At 40.0% G+C, this 21,693-nt stretch overlaps 1 protein-coding gene across 1 annotated transcript; it reads left to right on the top strand.

Moving 5' to 3' along the window:
• The first annotated feature begins 2,495 nt into the window (after nucleotides 1–2,495).
• On the top strand, nucleotides 2,496–20,589 carry EED (embryonic ectoderm development). The gene is made up of 12 exons (XM_066175607.1): nucleotides 2,496–2,625; nucleotides 5,455–5,607; nucleotides 10,959–11,051; nucleotides 11,965–12,030; nucleotides 12,722–12,847; nucleotides 12,966–13,047; nucleotides 14,608–14,699; nucleotides 15,579–15,712; nucleotides 16,830–16,935; nucleotides 17,695–17,853; nucleotides 18,295–18,368; nucleotides 19,405–20,589. Exons 1-12 carry the CDS (start codon nucleotides 2,506–2,508, stop codon nucleotides 19,529–19,531), a joined length of 1,332 nt encoding a protein of 443 aa, XP_066031704.1. The 5' UTR covers nucleotides 2,496–2,505; the 3' UTR covers nucleotides 19,532–20,589.
• Nucleotides 20,590–21,693: the final 1,104 nt, after the last annotated feature.

Here is a 21,693-nt window from a genome sequence, read left to right as displayed (position 1 = left end):
GAGGAAAGCTGAGAAACATGTGGATCTGCTGCCCCATGGGCAGACACAGTCACAAACGACATGGAAAATGCAAAGGACACAAGTTGAAGCATGTGAATTTCTGACTACTTACAACTTAAAAAAAAATTACCATGAGGGTAATTAAACACTGAACACAGAAGACACAGTGGCTGCAAAGATCTTGCATTGAAGGAATTTGTAACTGGACTCAATAAGGCCTTGAGGAACTGGCTTTAACTGACTCTACTTTGAGCAGGAGTTAGAGATGATGAGCTTTACAGGTTCCTTCCAACCTCCACAATCCCATGATTCTGTGAAGAAGCTTGCCTAGTAGAGAATGAATGAAAAGCGTGAGACTGATTTACTTTCAACCCATGTATGTAAAAAGTATTTCAATGTCCCTGAATGATCCAGAAATATTGTGGTATGTTTTAAAAAAACAACAAACCAAAACAGACTATCTATTAAGACCCCATGTCTTCGATGCATTCCAGAGTTTTTCTGACATTTATTATCGTAATCCTATGAGAACTCATATTTGGCAGAATCTTTGCATATATATTAAATCCAGCCTCCCAAGTACCCATCATGTGTTTTTAAAACACCACCAAATCACTACTTAAAACTGACTGCAGATTTTTTTTTAAAAAATATTGTTCTCCTGTTTTCCTCCGTGTACTATATCAAGGGCCATATTACTTCTTAGTTAATATGTGTATGGTATTTATACAGCAGTATTATACTAATTAAACAAATAATGAAGTATAATATATTTTTTCATAGTACCCCTCTGGGATATAAGAAATGCTTCTCCCATAGCCCTGTTGAGAAACTAAGGCAGAGAAAAGCACAGAGGCTTTCCAAAGAGAATCTCAGCAGAGCACAAATTGAAGCAAATTCCCTGAACTTTCAAGCTTGTGTTTAAGCATGCAACTAATTCTTTAAGTAGAAGCTAGATGAAATGTACTATGACATTTGGAAACTGGGCTCCCCTGGTACCCCAGTCTTTCATGTCTTCTAAGAAAACAAAAGAAAAGGAAGTGGTTTAGACTAAAAAGTGTCTCCAGCGGGAAGCAGAGCTATCACCTTGAGAAGAAAGTTCCCCAGCATCTAGAAGATAGGAGAAGGCATAGACCTGCCAGGACACAGTGGTTTGTAAGGGAGATGAACTGATTGATCTGACTGCTGGCCATGAAGCATAGGCTAGCTGAGGCTTCCACTTTCCTCCTGAGCTGGTGAAATGTGGTGGAGTTGAACGTGCAGCTCAGCTGGCCATCTGGAGCATGTCAGCTGACAGCTGCAGGACAAAGGGGAGCTGTCTTCTCCCCGGTAGCTCACAGGGCGAAGTTAAAAATCCTCTCTGCTGAAAACTTTGTGCCTGCCCTTCTTTCAACAAATCTGAAGCACAGTCGTGATTTAGTCTTAATTACAAGACACCAGTCTAAAAAAAAATCCTGCTGTATTTTAGAAACAAGCCTGTATATTTTCCCACAAACACTTCTATCAAAACCTCAATCTTACAACACAGACCTCTGCAGGGTTTTTACCTGTAAACTACCACCTATTGCTATATGTTGTGTAATGCTTCATTGGAGCCTACAGTTCTGAACAGAGACTGTTTATTGCTAAAAACACAATAATGCATGCACCATTTGAAGTATATCTCTTTCTCTTTATCTCTGAAGTTCATGCGAGATTAAATTTTATATACAAGGCACGGCTCACTTCTGTCACTGGCCTCAAAGCTTTTTTGAGACTGGAATGTCTCCCTCAGGGAGAAAAGACTTGTTTCTGCCTCTACATGAATAGCAGATAAGATGCTGTGCCTGTGGGCAGATTACTTTTCCCCTTTGTTAAAATCTTTTTTACTTTTTTTTAATTTTTATGTCTTTTATTTTTTTTTTTACTGTTCATAATTATTATGAGTCTGGGACCTGTAGTTTACGAAGAAATAAATAAACAAACAAACAAAAGCCTGGCAACTGCATTTATTTAACTGAGAGCTGCAGAAGGAGCTTGCCAGGGAGTACAGAAGTAGGAAGCAGAGAAGATCCTATCTTTCTCATCCGGAAACACTATTTGCAGACTGAAAGACTTTTGTGGAGTAAGAGAACAAAAAAAAAAAAACAACCCAAAAACCAACCCAACAAATCCTTTGGGCACCAGAAAAGATGGACAGAGGGGTCGGTAACTCCCACGGCGAAGGGGGTTGTTTCTCCATCACCGCGTGCTCGGGCTACAGGCAGCGCCGGGCCGGTGCCACCACGCTGCCGCGCTGTGAACGCGCGGGCTCAGTCTCGGCCGAGCCCCCCAAGACGAGCGGGGTCCCCGCGGCCCGCTGAGCCCCTGAGGCGGCGGGCAGGGCGCTTTCCCAGCGGCGAGAAAGGCGCTCCTCCGCCGGCGCGCCGGCTCCGGCCCGGGCAGCGGGGCCGCTTTACGGCACAGCCGTTCCCACTCGCCGTCCGCGCTTTGCGGCTGCGTGGCGGCGGGTGGGGGGCGGGGAAGATGTCTGAGCGGGGAGAAGCCCCGGCGGCGGCGGCACCGGCGGGAGAGATGCCGGCGAAGAAACAGAAGCTGAGCAGCGACGAGAACAGTAACCCCGGGGACCTGTCCGGCGACGAGAACGTGAGGCCGGGCGAGGGGGAGGCGGCGCGGGTGGGGGGCCGGTGTTGCGGGAGCGCGCGCGCGCGCGCGGCGGGCACGGGGCCTCGCGCCGGGGGCGGGCGGGAGCGCGGGGGGGAGGGGGAGGGGGCCGGCCCCGGCGGGCCCCGCCGTGAGGGGACGTCGCCCACCGGGACCCCTCGGGTGTGTTCCGGACGGGGGACGGAATGGGGGCCAGAGGGAGAAGGGGATCTCAGCCCACCCGTCTCGGCTCGGTGGCCGCCCCTCGGGCCGCTGGAGGGAGGCCCCGGTGGGAGAGACCGGGGAGGGTCTGGAGGAGAGACTCCCGCTTTTCCTCCACGTGGGTGAAGGTGGATTTGAGGCCCAGACTGTGAGCGGCCTCTGTCTCGAACTTAGCTTCAAAACGTCAGACCTTTTTTTAAAATTTCTTTTCCCCGCAGAGCAGCAGCATTTTCCCTCTTTCTTGCAGTTTTGCATCGTGCATCTTCATTGTCACATTGTAGAGTAACATGCAGCAGAAGTTTACGTGTGCAGCTTCTTGGCGAATGAGAAGTAGGAGATGATGCTCGTAAACTACTGTCAGCAGAAGGCAGCAGGGATGGGGTCTGTAGACTCTAAGTTAGGTGAAACTCTAGTGTTCAGAGCAAAGGTAATGTGATTGATGTGGAATAACTTTATACCTGAAAGGTAAACTTAATCTAAGGTATCGAGCTTTAACTACACTTTCTGTAGTTACTGCTGTGGAGGGGGATCGTGTAGTTACTGTGTTTGTGTTTTATAGTGTGTGGAAGTTTTTTTTTCTGCACTTATCCAGCAAGTGAGGGATCTGGACCATGTCCTCCACTACCTTTGGAAGTGGTGGTTGTGAAGTGACAGGCAGGTTTGAGATGTTCCACACCACTGCTCTTGGTTTTCTTTTTCATTGCTCAGCAGCAGTTGTGGATCCAAGTGTAATTTGGTGACAGACATTCAGGCTTAATTTGCTCTCAGTTGTAGGCTGTCACTCACTATGGAATAGGTTGTCCAGAGATGTGGTTGCCCCATCACTGGAGATGTTTAAGGCCAGGCTGGGTGTGGCTCTACACAGCTTGGTCTAGTGAAAGGTGTCCCTGCCCATGGCAGTGGTTTTGAACTAGATGATCTTTAAGGTCCCTTCCAACACAAACCACTCTGTGATTATATGATTCTCTGATGTGGGTGCCTCAGTGGTGAAGGGATTCCTTTTTCAAGTGGACTCCACTACTCCTGGAAGTTGGGGGATTCTGTTTAAAAGCTGACATAGTAGTGTTGGCTTGGAGAAAGGGCGTGTTTTGCTGCACAGGTGTCCAGTGTGCAGGTTTGTTGCTTGTGTGGTAGTTGCAGATACCCGGTGTAGTTGCACCACTCCAGCTTCCCGGAGTTCTCACAGACAGTATCTGTCTAGTCCAGAGAAAACTTCAGTCTTGTCAGGTACTAAAATTCTGGCAAGTGAGCTTGGGAGATGAGAATTTGGCCAACTCTGAAGTTTTTTATGGTAAAAGAGAAGAAACAGGAAAACTTAAAAATTGTTAAACTTGGTTGTGAATATTAATGGAGGATTGGCTCTTTTAGGGGTCCAATGTGAAGGGAATGACTCCAGATTTGGGAAGCACGCTTACGGGCTTATGTGCTATCTTTCCTCCTTTTTGTCCTCTGAATGTCCTGTTTTTCAGAGTTGTTGGGCAAACAAAGACTAGACTGCTACAGGCTTCTGCTAATACAGACATGAAACTGGGACAAAGAATAAATGCTTGGTGGGAATTGGTGTATTAATGTTTATAGTTGACCTCATTCTGTATTCCTAGTGGAGTTCCTAAATGCAGCTTTGTGAATTTCCTCCAGTGACAGGCTGTTGTCTGCTACTGTCTCCCTTAGTTCAGTTCTGGAAATTACCAGACCTGGGATGAGTTGTTTTCCCCCCAGTAGTCTGATGGAAAGTGGGTGGACTGTCTTGCCAGAAAAAATGGGAAGAGTTGATTTTTAACAAGCTGAACATACTCATATGGAAGCACAGGATTAGCAGGTGAAGATGAGGTGCTCTGTGGTGGGTGATACAGGGAAATGTCCTTTTAAATAGTGCCCTGCAGTCAGGCCACACGTGAAATTGTAGTTTCTGCTGATTGTCCAAAGCCGATTTAAAATCTCTCAGCAGCTGGATGGGGTGTTTTGTGTGTCCTTTTTTTTTTTTTCAATCTTCCCCATTCTTATCTTATGCTAATGGTTGAAGGGCCAGTTGAATTAGTTAGCTGATCAGAATTTAGCTTTTAGCGGAAACAAGAGTCTGTGGGAAAGAGCTGTAGGGAGATGTGGGACTTTGTCTTCTGATGTCGATGGTGGCCCGCTGCAGAACCGTGCTGTGAGTGGTGCTGCTGAGGGTCTACAGGAGCCTCAGAGTGGCTTGGTTCTTGGTAAGGTCAGGCCTCATGTTTTTACACAAACAGCTCTTCTTCAGTACTTCAGAAGTGCTCATTTCATCTGGATAAAAGATGTTTTCTAGGGGAAGCAGCTGCTTTATCTCTGGACATTCTCTTAAGAGCAGCTACCAGTATTCTGAAGAAATGCCACTAGATCACAGTTCATATCTCTCCCTCTTGGATTAGTCCTCATGTGATTCATGTTCTGTTTCGAGAGAGGAATGCTATTATGCTGGCATTAGATTTAAATACATGAATCTAAATAACACCGAGTCCTGGGAGATCTGTTCTTATGAATGACAAGAAAAAGTGAAAAGGCCAAGTGGCTGCAAGATTAGTTGAATTTATCCAGCAGTTACGATCTCTTGGTGACATTCTATATAATTTGGAATGTTTTCAGGATGATGCCGTCAGTATTGAAAGCGGGACTAACACAGAACGCCCTGATACACCAACAAACACTCCGAATGCACCAGGAAGAAAAAGCTGGGGGAAAGGAAAATGGAAGTCAAAGAAGTGCAAATATTCCTTCAAATGTGTAAATAGCCTAAAGGTAGGTATGTGTGAGCTTCAGGGATTGCTGGGCACCACTTACTGGCAGCAATGTTCATGTTGGCTGTGAGACAGCGTCAGGCTTTATACTTTTAAATATCTTTAAACAATTATGTTCCCTGCTGATTTGAAGCAATTACCTTTCTTACTTGGAATAGCTAAAGTTTTGAAAAAAAAAGGATGCTAATAGGTAGGAGGTAGTAGATAGTGCTGCAATTAAGCCTGTTTTTGTACAGTTTGCAAAGTTTTGTGTGATGCTGTGATTATGTATTTCATTGAAGCTGTGGATGCTAGAGATAAATATGAGAAGTCAGATAAACAAACTGAACTAACACAAAACCTGTGACAACTCCATGCAAAGCACAGAACCAGCACAGATTTCTCTATATATTGAAAAAAACCCCCCCAAACAAATCAACGATCTGAAAGTAGCTTTTTCCTCACACTTAACCAGATCAGGTATTTTCTGTCCTCTGGCAGTATCATAACTAGTATGTAGTGCAATTTGGTTGGTTTATTGTGAGTGTTGGGATCACATGTTAGCACCTGACTTAAGCAGTATGTATCTTCCCATATAACACCTGATGGTTTTAAGTGATGTGAATTCGTGATCTTTACTCCCTGTTCTGCTGTTTTAGCATAGTGCTGTTTTCTTCTGCACTGGTGACAGACTTAGGGGGAATGAACAAGTTTTCTCATTTATGACAATTTTACTCTGTCAGGATGTTCTTCTTTTTCTCATTCCTCAGCCTTGTGTGGGATAGTTATGTGGCAAAAGCTGTAAATAGGCTTTATGATTTGATTTTTATAAGATTTCTAGATTATGGATGATTGTGTCTGGAACAAGATGGGAGTTATGGAAACTCTTTGAGGATCTGTGTGGCTCAGTAGTGGATATTTCCTGCAGAATTGCTCTAAGAGTGTTTTTTCATTCCCCCTTGCTTAACTGTGGAGCTGTGCTGATGTGTCTGTTTCTGAATTTTGTCTTCAGGCTGCCTCTGTGAAACACTGGGGTACCTGAGTGGGCAGGGATAAAAGGTTTGGAGCATGGAAACCTCTAAAATGAGCTTTGCCACTGGAGAAATCGTGATACGAAGTTACACTGACAGAAGTAGCTGGGAAACAAATTGATCTTATTGTGTTCTTGAAGTATAAAAATTCTCTCCAGGCCTTTGAGGGTGTGGGAGGAAGGGAAGTTGTTTCATTTCACCAAGGTAGGCAGCAGTTCCTGTGATGCTGGTGAATCACCCCCGCGGATGGTGCTATTTGTGGCTTCAAGTCGTACTTCAAACACAGACACGGCCGTTTGGACACCCAAACTTTTAACAGGTTCTGAGCTTTGTTACTCATACTTGTTTTCTGTCTGCTGAAAAAAAGGGTTAGTACTTTCCAAGCGTCTTCTGGGAAAACAAAACATTCCCTCACCCCGGTGTCAATGCAGACCCCACTGTAGGGTGATCCGAAAGACCAAGCTATGAAACTGAGCAATCGCTGACTTCTTTGGATTTGAATCAGGGCCTGGGAACAGATTCCTGTGCAAGTGGAATCAAACTGTGAGGGAGTAAATGTAGCATTTCAGTTAAGTGGGGTATTTTTATTAGCTTTTTTCCCCATTTCTCTTTAATCTGAAATTAGTGGTAATAATAAGAGATGTGCATGTTAAGACAAAGACCAGGTAGCAGCTAAATTTGATTTTTTACTTCATGGTTGAGAAAGCCTCTCTTCTTTTCCTTTTCGTTCATACTAACTTTGCTGATACTCTGGGGAAAACTCTAATGATTGAATGTTGTATGTGGGTTTAGAAGGACACTTGTGACTCTTTGAGTACCGTGTCATATATCCCCTAGTTTATATGTTTTTGAACTAGGCTGTGTCAAAAACATCTTACTAGGCTGTAAGATGCAGGTATTGAAGTTAATGAAGGGTCAACATGATTTAAAGATCATAGAAATTAATATTCTTTAGGGATGTATAAATTATGTGGTTTTCCACTTTTATACTTTTGGTTTCCCCCTCTTACTTTGTTTTTTACTTCTTTCCTTAGGGTAACAAATAAATATGGCCATTACTGTCTGCTTTGAGCGTTAAATGGTTATGACTCAGCCTGAAAAACTCAGTGCTTGCTAAGTATGTTTTTTAAACGCTACTTTGAGAGTTATTTTGGATGAAATTTAAGCATCAGGAAAACAAAAAATACAACTTGGAAAATGACAGGAAATAAAAAACTGCCTTTTTTCTTTTTGGAGTAGTAAGTTACTTGTAAGATGTACTGTAAAATCTTTGCTTTCTGTGGGTTGAATGGAAATAGGGTTTATAAATGAGTGTATACAGCTAAGACAGCTAGCACAGTTACACATCCTCATATATCCATATATGTTTTACTGATAGATCTTTTAGCAGAAAATCATGTATATTTTGCTTTGTTGTGCTCCTTTTAAAGCAATGCAATTATTTTCCCTACTGTTTACTTCTACTTAGGGTGTGTGCCTAAGTTGTAAGCAGCCTGGTGTTGTCTCAGCTTCTGCTTGCTGTCCCCTGACCTGGGAACCAGTATCCAATGCCATGCAGAATTCTAGTTTGTGATGTGTAATGGAGACTAAATGTAACTAAACCCACTGCCTATAACGGCTTACTTCCACTTCTGGCAACTGGAAATGCACGTGTGGGTTGTTGGTTCCCCACTGGCAGTGTGGGTGACACAGACTAAAAGGCATTCATGCAGGTGATTATTTTTGGTATAGTATTGACTTCACTGCTTTCTGTCCAGAACCAGCTCTAATCTTACTTTTTGACTGAACCCAAGTTGGCATTGAGTGAGTAAGGTTCACCATTGATTGTTTATTTATTTGCTTTTGTAGCAAGCGGTCTGTTTTCTTATCTGCCTTCTTTCTCCAGTGCACGAAGAACTTGGGTGCTTTGGGTTTCGTGCCCTTTATTCATGGCAGGGACAAGATGGCATTTCACAATTGTAATTTTGGATGGGTATCTGGGTCACCTCTGTCTGTACAAACCAGTGTCAGATTTGTGTCACATGCTTGGCCTCTGAGCACAACCATCGTGTACTGCACCTAGGAGTACAAGGTTTTGGAAAACCTCTTTCATTGTTTAGCACTTGGGACAAAAATTAGAGCAGACAAGTATTTTTGAAATAGCTGTGTGCTGTCTGTGACCACTGGGGGTGTTGGCAGTTTAAACAGGAGCAGAGCTTCTGCAGATACCCTGGTATCTTCCTGCAGGAGCCTCTGCCTGGCTGCTTCATCCATCAAACACTGGCAAAACTGCAGTATGTACAGTCAGGCTCCTGGAGATTGTAGCACTTGGTGTGAGAAATGTAGTGTGGGTGAAGTAAGTAGACTAAAGACATTTGTCTTGCTGAGTAATTTTTTCCAGGGAAATAGGTTTTCTTTGAAAAGGCTTGCAAAATAATTTAGCCATGTACTGAAATATAAAAAATATAGAAACAGTATAGCACTCTGCTATATATCTCTACTTATCACCTTAGTCTGGGTCCTACCTAGAAAATCAGAAACTTACTGCAACTTATGCTGGAAGAATAGCCTATCTGGAGGGCGAGAAACTTACTGCTTTTCACTGTCTGTATTTTGTTAATCAGAAATGGCCTATGACAGAGAACAAGGTTGTTCCAGAAAAACAAATGCAAAACCTGCTTATATGTCTCTGTAATAAAGCACTGGGAATCCATGCATTTTTCCTGTGTTATCTTCATGTGATAAGTCAGAAGTACTCACTATTCAGCAGCAGGAACTCCTTCAAGCAGAAATTTGAAACCAAGTTATTATTAGTGGAAAAAACTTTATTAAGCATTCTGAATTTGATCTCTCAGCCATTCTCTTCAAGACTTAAATACATTCAAAAATTAAGGCTACCAAGTAAAATTAATAAATGCATTGCAACACAAAAAATTATGGCCTTGTGTTTGCAATTTTATGGCTTACAGTTTTCCTCATTCTTAGTTTCTAGTTGAATTGTAGTGCTTTACAGTTACTGAATACCTGCTTTTTCCTTCTGTCCTGGGGTTACTAATTACCTTGCTACTTTTCCCTTTCCTAATATTCTATATCCCTCATCTCATAAAGTCATTAGTTTGTTCTTTGGTATTGTGATGGCTTATACTTTGAGTTAAGTTTTGGACAATTCTTTGTAATCTATATTGAGCTTTGAAAGTTGTTACCTCTCTTAAGAATTGCAGGAGGGCCTTCATCTCTGAAAGATCTTCTGCTTTCTCTTTCTAGTTCTTCTAGTTATTTCTGTTAATAACAGATACTGCCTTTCTCAGTAAATAATGCTATTTAAAATCTTTCCAGACTTCCTTTACTTTTCTTTTTCTAAGTAGTGTTAGGCTCCCTACTCACACCCCCTCCTCGAATTTATTCTTTGGTTTTGGATAGGCCAGAGCTGCCAGGGCTGGTACTTGTCATGTTGTCTCTGAAGTGCTGCCATTTGAAGGCTGCTGAACAGCCATCATGAGACACTTCCTTCCTGCCTGCACTGTCCCAGACAGTCCCCTGTGGGGAGGCACTTCAATGAACATTATTCTCGCTGAAAACATCCTGTCAGGACAGGCCAAAATACTGTTATCAATTATTAACAAGCACCACCATATTCATCACAATTCATAAACATACCTGCTTTTTTTTTTTTTTTTTTTTTTTCTCTTCAAACTGATGTAAGTTGTATAAAAATAGAACTTGGCATTTCTCTGGTAACTTCTTGTAAAGGCGATCTGAAAACATTTTGCAGACATGAACTTTGTAGCAGTATTGTGACACACTGCAGAGAGTTCCTTGTGTCTGTGACAAAGTTACAAGACCTAATTGTAATGTAATAGTTAAATGTAGCCCTTCTCCATCCTTATACCAGTATAATTCTTCTCTCTCTTGGTAATTCTTCCCTATGAAGTTGCAAATCCTTGTGTATAAGTAATTATGATAGAAAATGCATATAGCTATGACCTTATATGCAGAAGTTGCCTTACTGAAAATTGTGAAATGAAATAGTAGTGCTGCAAATGCAACTTGGGAGTTCTGCCAGCTTCTAGGCATAACTGAGACAACAGTTCTTCCCCTTTACTTTTTAAAAGCTTGGTGGAGAAAGAAGAGGGTGGAGTGTGTTTGTCAGAATATTCCTTTAAACTGCCTTTAAGACAGCCAAGTTAAAATGTGAAGTGACAAAACTATGATTGTTAACTGTTCACTATCTAAAATTATACTGGCTGTGAACCCATTAGTTTGAGGAGGGAAACTTGTCAATTAAACTATTGAATTTTACAGCAATGATATGCCTGTGGGTTTTGTTGGGTTTTTTATCTCTAACCTTACTTTACACCTGCAGGAGGACCATGGCCAGCCTCTGTTTGGAGTCCAGTTTAACTGGCACAGTAAAGAAGGTGATCCTCTTGTTTTTGCCACTGTAGGCAGCAACAGAGTGAGTAATGTGTTTTTCATCATACGCCCTTCTGTGTGGTTCTGCATGCATTCCTGTTTTCAAGCAATCCCTTTACCTGTGTTTGGTATGGACACAATACTTAGTATAAACAGATATATTTCTAAGATGTGTAGCATCTGTTATCTGGGAGAGCTGCATCCTTTGGATGGTTCTATGAAGTCGTGTTAGCTATTTGGTAATTAGGCTATGTAGTAAAGAAAAAAGTCCTTGAGTAATATGCATGTGGGATAAGGAAGAGAGGTGCATAAATGTATCTTCTCAATAAAACTGCTCTTCATAAATGTTATTATTTTCTAAAGATCACGTACTCATATATACAGGATGAGAACCGTCTACAGTGGTGCCAGCCAGCTCAGTAGCTAAATTAATGGCCTGTGTGGAGTGAATTTATAGACTTCCTCTGAACAAGGATCAATGTCATTTCAGTCTTGAAAATAACCCCTGAGAAACATGTTTTATGCAAGTGTTGTGAATAAACAAGAAGTGTTTAATTTCTAGGTTTGTTTTGCCTGGCAAGTCACCAGAAACACTAAACTGAGTTTAAGCAAGGTTTCAATGACTCATTAGAAGACCAGGTCATGTTAGAGATGACTGCAATAATTAATTCCAACAAGGGTTTATCTAATTAAGGCAATTCAAATAATAGACTTCAATATCTGGGAAGGACAACTGACAAGTCCTGGAATGGTGCTTTACTGAAACTGCTGTGGGCATTCTTTTATCAAACCATTTCCACCTGTTAAACAAATGGGTGATGAATGAAATCTAAACCATAGAGGCACTCTACCTCTCCCCATCAGGCAGTCAATAGATGGGTGCATGTGATTTCCTTTTGAAATGTCACACCTAAGCAGCAGTCTCTCCCACTTATTTCTGTTTTTTTTTCCTCCAGGTTACTTTATATGAATGTCATTCCCAAGGAGAAATCCGTCTGTTGCAGTCTTACGTGGATGCTGATGTATCCTTCAAGTGAAATACCCACGTGTTTGCTGCTTCTTTATGAAAAATCAAGAGGTTTTGTAGGAAAAAGCACGAAAATGTTTTGTCTGTGGTTTAATTCTTTGCTCATGTGGTGCATTCTTTATGTTAGGTCCAAGTCTTGCCTCTTTCCCACATCTGAGAATTCCTCCTGTTGAAAAAATGTTAAAAATGCAGACTTAGGGAGCAGACTGTATTAAAATATTTGAAAACTGATTTTCCGTCAGTTTAATCTTCCCAACACTAATATTTGTGTAATGTTTCCCTGCTTTACAGTGGGCTCAGTTTCCCTGTGAATTGGAACTGGCTTTAAAGCCTAAGAATTGTGTTTTATGCTCTGAAGCATTAATAATTAGTGTTGATCATTTGCAATACACAAGTCATTAATTTGTGAACTCAGTCGTGATTCATTATTCCCAATCAAAGGTGATGCCGTGAAAGAGAAGGTCTTCCTTGTATGTTATGGAACAGAAGTGAGGAAATCAACATCTGTAGTTAAAGTGATGTTGCTGGTATTTGCAGGTGTATAACTGAATATATGTCTTTTTCTTATGAGGTCCAGCAGGCACTTGGATAAAATAGCAACAGGTCTGTTTAAAATAAAATGTTGTTTAAAAGAAAGAAAAAAGAAATCCTGTTTGTTCTGTGATCCTTAACTTAAGGCATTGAAGGCAGATGAAAATTTCTATACCTGTGCATGGACATATGATAGCAATACAAGCCATCCTCTTCTGGCTGTGGCAGGATCCAGGGGTATTATTAGGATAATTAATCCTATTACAATGCAGTGCATAAAGGTGAGTGTTCAGAACTTTGAGATACAGCTTGTGTTTCAGTAAGGCATGACACTTTTTTCTTCTAAGTGCATGTAAACACGAGGGGAAATGGTAACTTGGTCTCTGAATTCTCTCCCAGCACTACGTGGGCCATGGAAATGCAATCAATGAACTGAAATTCCATCCAAGAGATCCAAATCTTCTTTTATCTGTAAGCAAAGGTGAGGAAAAACCTCTGTTGTTTTTGTATAAGTGAGTACAGTTTGGATTGGAGTTTCGTCTTGTATATGGCCTAAAACCTTCATAATTTTTTTTTATGAATGGCACTAAACAAGTTCACCTTGAAAGTTGAGAACAAATCATGCATTTACATGACTATATTTTTCATACTTACTAAATCCATGGCCTACAACCATAACTCTAGCTATGGTACAAAGGGATTGTGAATAGTGCTGCTTTTTAGGAAAGAAGAATCATGAGCCTTGGATTTGCTCTTTACTTTCTGACAGTTGAATTAAATTTTTTTCAGTTGTTGAATCATGTTGCCATCTAGTGGGGACGTCTTAATGTTGCAGACAGCATTCTCCATCATGTTCATGGGGAAAAACTTGGATTGTCTGTTGCTTGGGAACTGTAATTGGACTTTGTGTGAAAAGCATATTAGTGAAGGGAGTTTTTTGCCTTGTCCAGAAAATTCTAACAGTCACAATTTCCTAATCTTGGCTGTTTTTTTAAGTAAGGGTATGATCTGCCACAACCCATCAGGAATGCTTGAGTTGGAAATATTCCCTTGAGGGGACTTTTGACTTCAGTATTTTTGGACTTATTGATGAAGCTACATGAGAACAGGAGTTGGGTAGTTTTCTGATGTTTGCAAAGGTCAAGTTGGTGCTGTGGGTCTGTAAACATCCAGTTTCTGTATATTTTGTAGATTCTCTTTGTAACATTGTTTTGACATCAGCCCTAGTACTGCAAGTTTTAATGTGCAATCTCTGGACCAGGTCCTATCACTGAGAAGATATGAGGCAGGAGAATGTTTGGGCTGTTAGAACTGCTTGGCTGAGAGATTCATAAAAAAAGAGGAAAATATTTGGGACTGGGTGGCCACCTGTGTCCCTTCTGGGATTTTGGGTGTTGCTGTAATTCAGTGCAGTGTACTTGTGGAATCCAAAAGGGAAATACACTAGAGGTTCCCATTACCAAAATGGGAGATACACTAGAGGTTCATCATTAGAAATTGTTAAAACTTTCTTTAAATAATTGAATTTGTCTGATTGACTTTGGAAGACATATTGTTTATATAAACAGTTTTTCCCTTCCTTACTGACTGTGGTTCATAAAGAATAATACTCTAAAGGTTAAAAAATGGAAGATCGCAACTTTTCTAAATGTTGATGTTAGAATGGCAGAAGGGAATTCTAGGATTTTTTGATACATAAAGTTGTTTTTATGACTGACTAAAAGCATATTTGTCTGAGATCAGACTTCTCTTTGCTTTTTGTATGATCTAAAGATCCAAGAGTCTTTTTGCTAGAAACTGTCCCTAGGGGATGGGGTGGGCACACTTTTTCAATTACAGAATTACTTTTAACAGTAAGTTAGTCATAATAGTAATTTTAGTTAATGCAGTTTTGTTGTTTCTAACAAGAGAAGAATTAAGTGCTTTTTTGATGTTGATCTAAAAAATAAATAAACACCTGTTACTCAAAGTGGTTAAGCTGAAATATATTACTTAAATGTACATATAAAAAGCAGCATGTAATTCTATTTGTTCTTTATAGATCATGCATTGAGACTGTGGAACATCCAGACAGACACGCTGGTTGCAATATTTGGAGGAGTAGAAGGGCACAGGGATGAGGTGTTAAGTGCAGTAAGTGGAAGACCGTGGGGCAGTGATTTAGATTTACAAAGGGTAGCAAGCAACTTTTTATCCTCTTGTGCACTGTCTTGATATTATAGCTACTTAAAAATAACCACCTGGAAGTGCATAAATACTGTTTTAAGGGGATAGGCAACTTTAAATGTCAGGTGGTTTGATTGATGTAGCCTCCTCTTACAGACAGGATCTGTGTGTTTCAGTAGCTGGTTTTCTTGGGGTGCAGCCTAGAAGTGAGCAAAATAGGGCTCAGTGGGGCTAGAAAGAGTAAAAACATTTCATGATGGTCCCACTTCTGAAGTTCTTGAGTTCTCATCAAGTCAAAGCAGCATAAGCAAATAAACCTGGAGAGATATGGTAGTGAAAGCAAGAAGTTCTTGGAGTTAAATTGTTTTTCAATGGCTGTGAACAGACACTGATACCCAGGAAATATCAACTAGAATAGTTAACTTTTAATATGCTGTTCTTAAGACCTCTTTCCATTCCTGTTGTGTGACCTGTTGTGAAAGGTGAGGGGTGCATCTGTAGGAAACCTGACACTGTATTTATTATTCACCCATGTCATAGCCCTGGAATTCTGCCAAAGCTGCTCCTAGGGAACTTAGTGACGGAGGAGAACTAGCTGTAGAGTCACTGTCTGTCAGTGCTGTTGAATATGCCTCTTTCTTGAGAGAGACTAAATATAATTATTAAGATGCTGTGCTGCTTTGCAGTGAGCTGGATTATGTTCTTAGTGTTTTTCTATTGGAAATAATCAGTTTTATTGCATGCTCTACACGTAAAATGCTGTTTTGATGGAAACCATGGAATAAAATCTGAGTTGATATAATGCAGCCTAGGATAGGAGTGCTCAAAATTATTTTATATACATAGGATTACGATCTTCTTGGTGAAAAAATCATGTCCTGTGGGATGGATCACTCTCTAAAACTCTGGAGAATTAATTCCAAGAGAATGATTAATGCTATCAAAGACTCTTATGAGTACAACCCAAATAAAACCAACAGGTATGTAATCTTCATCTTCTAGTCTGTCTTTGCAACACATGAATACTCCTATCAATGGTCCAGGTTAATTCCTTACCATATTGGGAGTTTTTGGGGAGTGACCTGGATGTTGTGCTGGGTACTGAATCTCACTAGGTTGTGTGTCTTATTGAGGTTTGCTTCACTGGAATTAAGTTAAATTCTGATTCAAAGTCCTGAATTTTTTATTTTTAAATATCTCAATTATTTCTTATTTGCTTGACTAGAAAATGTCTAGAATTATTACCTTAAAGCTTGTATTTAATGCATTTCAAGATGTCACTTGTATCTTTTCTTCATCTCATCTCATCTCAAAATTTCTAGAAGGGAATTAAATCTATGTAATTAAATTTGGCAAATAATCTTATATTGAGTAGTTAATTGTTGTGTATTACTTGACTTTGGGGTGGGGACAAAACTGTTTACACAGTAATAACTTTTAATTTTCATCATGCTCTGATTTGACCTCAGATATGAGTAAATTATCAATTAAACATAGCAATTAGATACATGATAGATAAATCCTCCTTTATGAAGTTCTTCAACTTTTTGATCTTAACTTCCAGTTAAACCATTGAGAGAATTGAAGAGTCTAAAACACAGTGAACATGTTCAGCAATGAGACTAGCTGTGAAAATACTCTCGCTTTTTTTGGTAATGTTACCAAATATTAAATGATGCTTTTTAGCGTGCTTTTTTTTTTAAATGATGATTTTTTTTGTAAGTGTGCATTTCTATATAACAATTTAGATGTTGCAGAAGCAGCATCAGGAAGACTGAGCTTTAATTAGTTCTTGAAGTATTTGGTGACAGCCATTGTATTCAGTATCTGAAGGAGTAGTTTTACTCAGCACTATCTCTGCACAGTCGTTTATATGGGAAACTTAAGTTATTTCATTAGGAATGAAGATGAAAACAGGGACAATTCCTAGTACTATTAAAAAGAAAAACAAGCTGCATACAAAATCTTTGTTATAAAACTGTTAAAAAGTTGGGCTTGTTCTTTTAACATCGAAACATGTTAAAACTGGTTATTAAAAATGACATTTGTGCTTCTGCGTTTGTTTTTCTGAACCTCACTTGGCAATTTTCTCCATAGGCCTTTTGTTTCCCAGAAAATTCACTTTCCTGACTTCTCTACAAGAGACATACATAGAAACTATGTTGACTGTGTGCGGTGGCTGGGAGACCTAATTCTTTCCAAGGTAATACTGCAGCTTTCTCAGCTGATTTGCTGGTCCTGAGGATCCTAAACCTTAGAAATTTTATTATTATTTGGGTCTTAGGTTAAATTACTATCTTGTGTCAAATGATTTTGTGGAGTGTGCTGTGAATTTTATCACCTGTCAGCATGTGTGGGTAAGGAGCTTATACCTAAAAAGCAAAATTTTTACTACAGCTGTACTCTGCTACAAGTAAAGGGTTTCTGGCTAAGCAGAATCTGCATGGAACATATGGAAAGGGAATCTGTAGATACTGATTAGGGATCCTGCTGCTAAAGAGTGAGATGAGGGTTACCATACGGAGTAAGTTTGATTAATGTGTTGTGCCCACTAGTAACATTGGCTTGCAGATATTAAACCAGGCAGCCCAACTGCCTTGATGCCACCAATTGGTGAGTGCACTGTGCTGTTAGCCAAAGGGATTGGGTAAACCGTCCTCAAAGTAAAGTAAGGTTAAGCTGCTTATGAAATTGTGTTTGAGCACCTCTGGTTGACTTCATCTGAAGCAGGTGAGGGGGGGCTCCTGCAGTCCCATTACTTGGCAAAGCTGTGAGGGCATCAGCAATGCCAGCAATGGACAGTGATTATTGTTGGTGATGTGGCTGTGATCTAAGGGCAAATTTTCAGTTCTGCTTTTTGTAGTGTCATTGGGGAAGCTGTGAGATTAAATGTTTGCTTACAGTTAGACTGATTCCGCAGTATAAATTACAGGTGATTTTTCTTTCCATTGTTTCACTCCAGTCTTGTGAAAATGCCATTGTTTGCTGGAAGCCTGGCAAGATGGAAGATGATATAGATAAAATCAAGCCCAGTGAGTCAAATGTGACCATTCTTGGGAGATTTGATTATAGCCAGTGTGACATATGGTACATGAGATTTTCAATGGATTTCTGGCAAAAGGTATGTGCCTGACTTTGCTGTATTTGAAAGTGTGTGACTCTTCATTGATTACATGTTTATGGGATTAAGGAAGGGTCTTGGTTCATGTCATGTTTGAGAAACAGAGTGGTTTGCTGTAAGGGGCTTTATATGAACATGCAGGAACTCCAGAATTTTCATTCTGGGTTCTGCCTGTGGAAAAAAAAATCCACCAAATAAATATTTATTTTCCACCAGAAGTATGTTTTTCCTGATGTCTTCATCCCCTGTCTGCAGAGACTGATAAAATGGAAGAAAGGAGGCAGATTCTACAGCCTTTCTAATTACTCCAACAAACTCATTATGTCATTTCTGTTTAAATGTTCACACACAATTTATCAGCTGTAGAGCTTTTATAAAATTCTGACTTAATTCTTTGAGGGAGTACTTTAGAAGTTTTTTATCTTCTGCTTTCTTTTTAAGATGCTTGCTCTGGGCAATCAGGTTGGCAAACTTTATGTTTGGGATTTAGAAATAGAGGATCCACATAAAGCCAAGTGAGTATTTTGGTTTTGCTAAGACAGGGAGTTGGGGTACTTTTCCTTATCCTTTCCTGATAACTGGAAAAATTCTTTAGAGTACTACTTTCCATTATAACTACTAGGGAAATAAACACAGCGAGCCCTTGAAGGTTAATGTTTATTATATCTCACTGATTTATAATTTATATTATAGTAAAGCCAAGAGGCCCCAGTTGGATTGTGCTGACTACCATGAGTAGGTATAGTAAGAGGCAATTTATTTCTCACAGAGTTTTCACTAATTGGGTGGAAATTTTGCAAAGCCATTAGGAGAAGCTGTGCTAGGTGGGTGTAGCACATGACACAGGCAAGGTAGGTGACAGGACAGGAGTAAAAAAAGGAAAGTGTAAAGGTGAGCTATGGGCACAGTGTGGAGAAAATACTCTGGCTTTCCACTTCCTCACTTGTGTTGCCCGGCAATTTCACATCATGTCTCTTAGATACATATAAATACATGTGTATGTGTGTAAACAGACAAATGCAAAAAAACCCCCTGAACACATAAAAAGGTCCCAAACAAACCCACTCCCAAAACCCAATGTTTATAAACAGGATATACACTGTATATATAAATACTTCATGCATTTTATTTTTATATGCCAAAAATATTATACATATCTTTATATATTTATATGTATAATCCGTGTAAATATGTATATATGAATACATTAATGTATGAAATTCCTGGAAGTGCTGCAGTCTTTAATCACATGATACTGATATTTTATTCTAACCCTGGGAAATAACACTGATTATGAAGTGTTAAATAATGTGATTCAATAAGCATTCAGTTTTTTGCTTCAATAAAAGCTGGGTGGGTGAGAAACAACTGTGGGTGAACAGGAACCTGCTTTCCCAAGTCCTCAAAAAAATACACCATGAAGGTCGTAATCCTGTTGCCTTCAGTTCCTCCTGGGTCACATAAATAAGGGATTGCTGAAACAGTGCTCCATAATGTAATAGGAAGATTTAACATTGCAACTGAATAATTTTCTTTTTTTTTTTTTCCTAGGTGTACAACTCTCACTCATCCTAAATGCGTTGCTGCCATCCGACAGACCAGTTTCAGCAGGGACAGCAGTATCCTTATAGCTGTGTGTGATGATGCCAGTATCTGGCGCTGGGACCGATTACGATGAAAGTACTTTTTTCTTAATTCATAGAAGAAAATATATTTTCAAATTCTAAAATAGTCTGGTAACTTGCTAGCACAGTAGATGCATTTAGTGTAGACTTTCTCGAAGGTTCGGCAGGCTGGAGCTGGACTTAGTGATGTTTACATTCTGTGTATTGTTCTGCTTGGAATTGCTGCTTTTAATAAAAAGAAGTATTTTTGTAAAGTTTTCTGAATTGTCCATTTTAATTATTTCCCACAAGAAGTTTTCCCTTACAGCCTAGGAAATTTCTTTGTGTAGAGCTATCATATGGGTGTACGACAACTTGCTAGAAATTTGGTATATTTATGCTTGAAGTTGTATTTTGTGCCTTTTGAAAAACTAATGAAGCTTTTATTCAGGGATAACACAAAGGAAAGGCTACTCTTAAGAATATAATATAATTGTTAAACAATTTCTAAAAATATTTTGAACTCATTCCTTAAGTTAGTTGCAGATTGAAATTGATTTAATTTTTAGTAATCTCAAATTTGCTTCTTACGGTATCTGTTAATGACTAGGGGGAAAAACATTACTGGCTTTGTTTTGTGCATCACATTGTTCTGTTGTTTGAACTCTGACTGTCTAGTTACTGCATTTATCTAAAAGTTAGTTTTTGGAAATAGATTTTAATTGCCTCTATTGTCAGTATTCCTAAATAGCCTCCTCAATGTTTTTATTTGCCTTAGGAATAATGAATTCTAAAATCAATCATATTGCATATAGATTTAAAATGTGTACAGTTAATAAAATGAAGGGGAAAATGGATAAGATGGCAGAAATTATTAGCAGTGATAATCTCTGTTTGAAACACTTGTGTTTATCTTGTCAGCAGGTAGCTAAAATGCTGATGTCTGTATTAAGAAAGTGGTCCAGGACATTCCTCAGTAGCCGTGTGTACCTAAAGGAGGAAGAAAGCAAATAACATTTATTGAGGCTGAACCATTTACATACTTTTTTCCCCTTTCCTTGCCCTTATCCTTCAACATAATGTGTTACTTGAGAAGAATGTTTTGAGTTATGATGTAAATACAAGTTGTCAATATTATGGTGCCATTCTGATCAGTTGATTAAGTAGTCCTGTCTGCTACTGATTTCTTAAGTGCATATCTGACTTTTCATCTTTCAGGATGCTGCTTTTTTTCTGCTTGTGTGGGAAGCTTGTAAATGCTCCACTTAGATAAACTACCTGTTCAGGTGGAAGTTTTATGACCAAACCAGTTTTGATTTGCATCCTTGGGAACCTGAAAAAAATGAACCCCAGAACTGACAAGCAGTTTACAAATTTTAATCTGTAATACATAATTGTTTTCCATTCTTTTTTCTTCCTCTTTTAAATCCTTGTTCTTGCCACTGGGAAAGTGCATTATTACCACAGGTCTGTCCAAAACTAGTGTGTAATTGAGCTGGATTTTGGACCTTGTTTTTCTTGCACAAGCCAAATAGCCAGTACAGTCTTTCTTATGCCTCTCTCTGGTCAAGAGGAGGTGATCAGGAAGCCACGTGTAAACCCACAGAGTTGGGCAGAACCATGTGGAAGCCTGAGTACCGGAGGGAGGAGGCTGAAATTCCTGCAGAGTTGCTGCAGAGGGAGACAGGTGAGACTGGGAGCTTGGCGAAAGTTTAACTTCCTGCATCTACAGAATTGCTGGCATAGTGTGAGCCAGTGTTTACACAACAGCAGTGGTCCATAGACCTCACAGATCATTCTGTGGCGAAGGGATGTGGGGTTGGCAGAGTCTGAACAATTATGGGGCTGGGGTGTGGTTGGGAGAGCACTCCAGTAAGGTGGTGGGAGTGCTCAGACTTCCTCGAGGAAAGAACTTTGGTTGAATTAGCTATCCTAACACTTGGGTTGGAGGCTGGTGCCATTTATCCTTTGCAAATGCTTTCCAGTAGCATGGCATTCGACTGTCTTCTGTGTGTTTTCCCGTGGTGGGTGTTGAGAGTGAAACGGGATACAGAAGCAGTAGGGATTTCTCAGCCATGGGTGTTGTTTTGGGACATAAGTGGTGCATTCTGACAAATGAGCTGCTCTCTTTGAGAGGAAGGAAAGGAAGGGTGGTGCTTCATTGGAAACAGGCCTAACACAGGATCAGCTCTAACTTCTGTTTTAACTTATGGATGTGCTGAAGACTGTCCTCTTC

The sequence above is a fragment of the Chamaea fasciata genome, unplaced genomic scaffold, assembly GCF_029207755.1.
Source record: "Chamaea fasciata isolate MVZ Bird 193981 ecotype frontalis unplaced genomic scaffold, bChaFas1.0.hap1 SCAF_2, whole genome shotgun sequence".
In the NCBI taxonomy this organism is placed as follows: Eukaryota; Metazoa; Chordata; class Aves; order Passeriformes; family Sylviidae; genus Chamaea; species Chamaea fasciata.
Note: the sequence above shows the minus strand (reverse complement) of the source record. Positions and strands in the feature narration are given on the sequence as shown.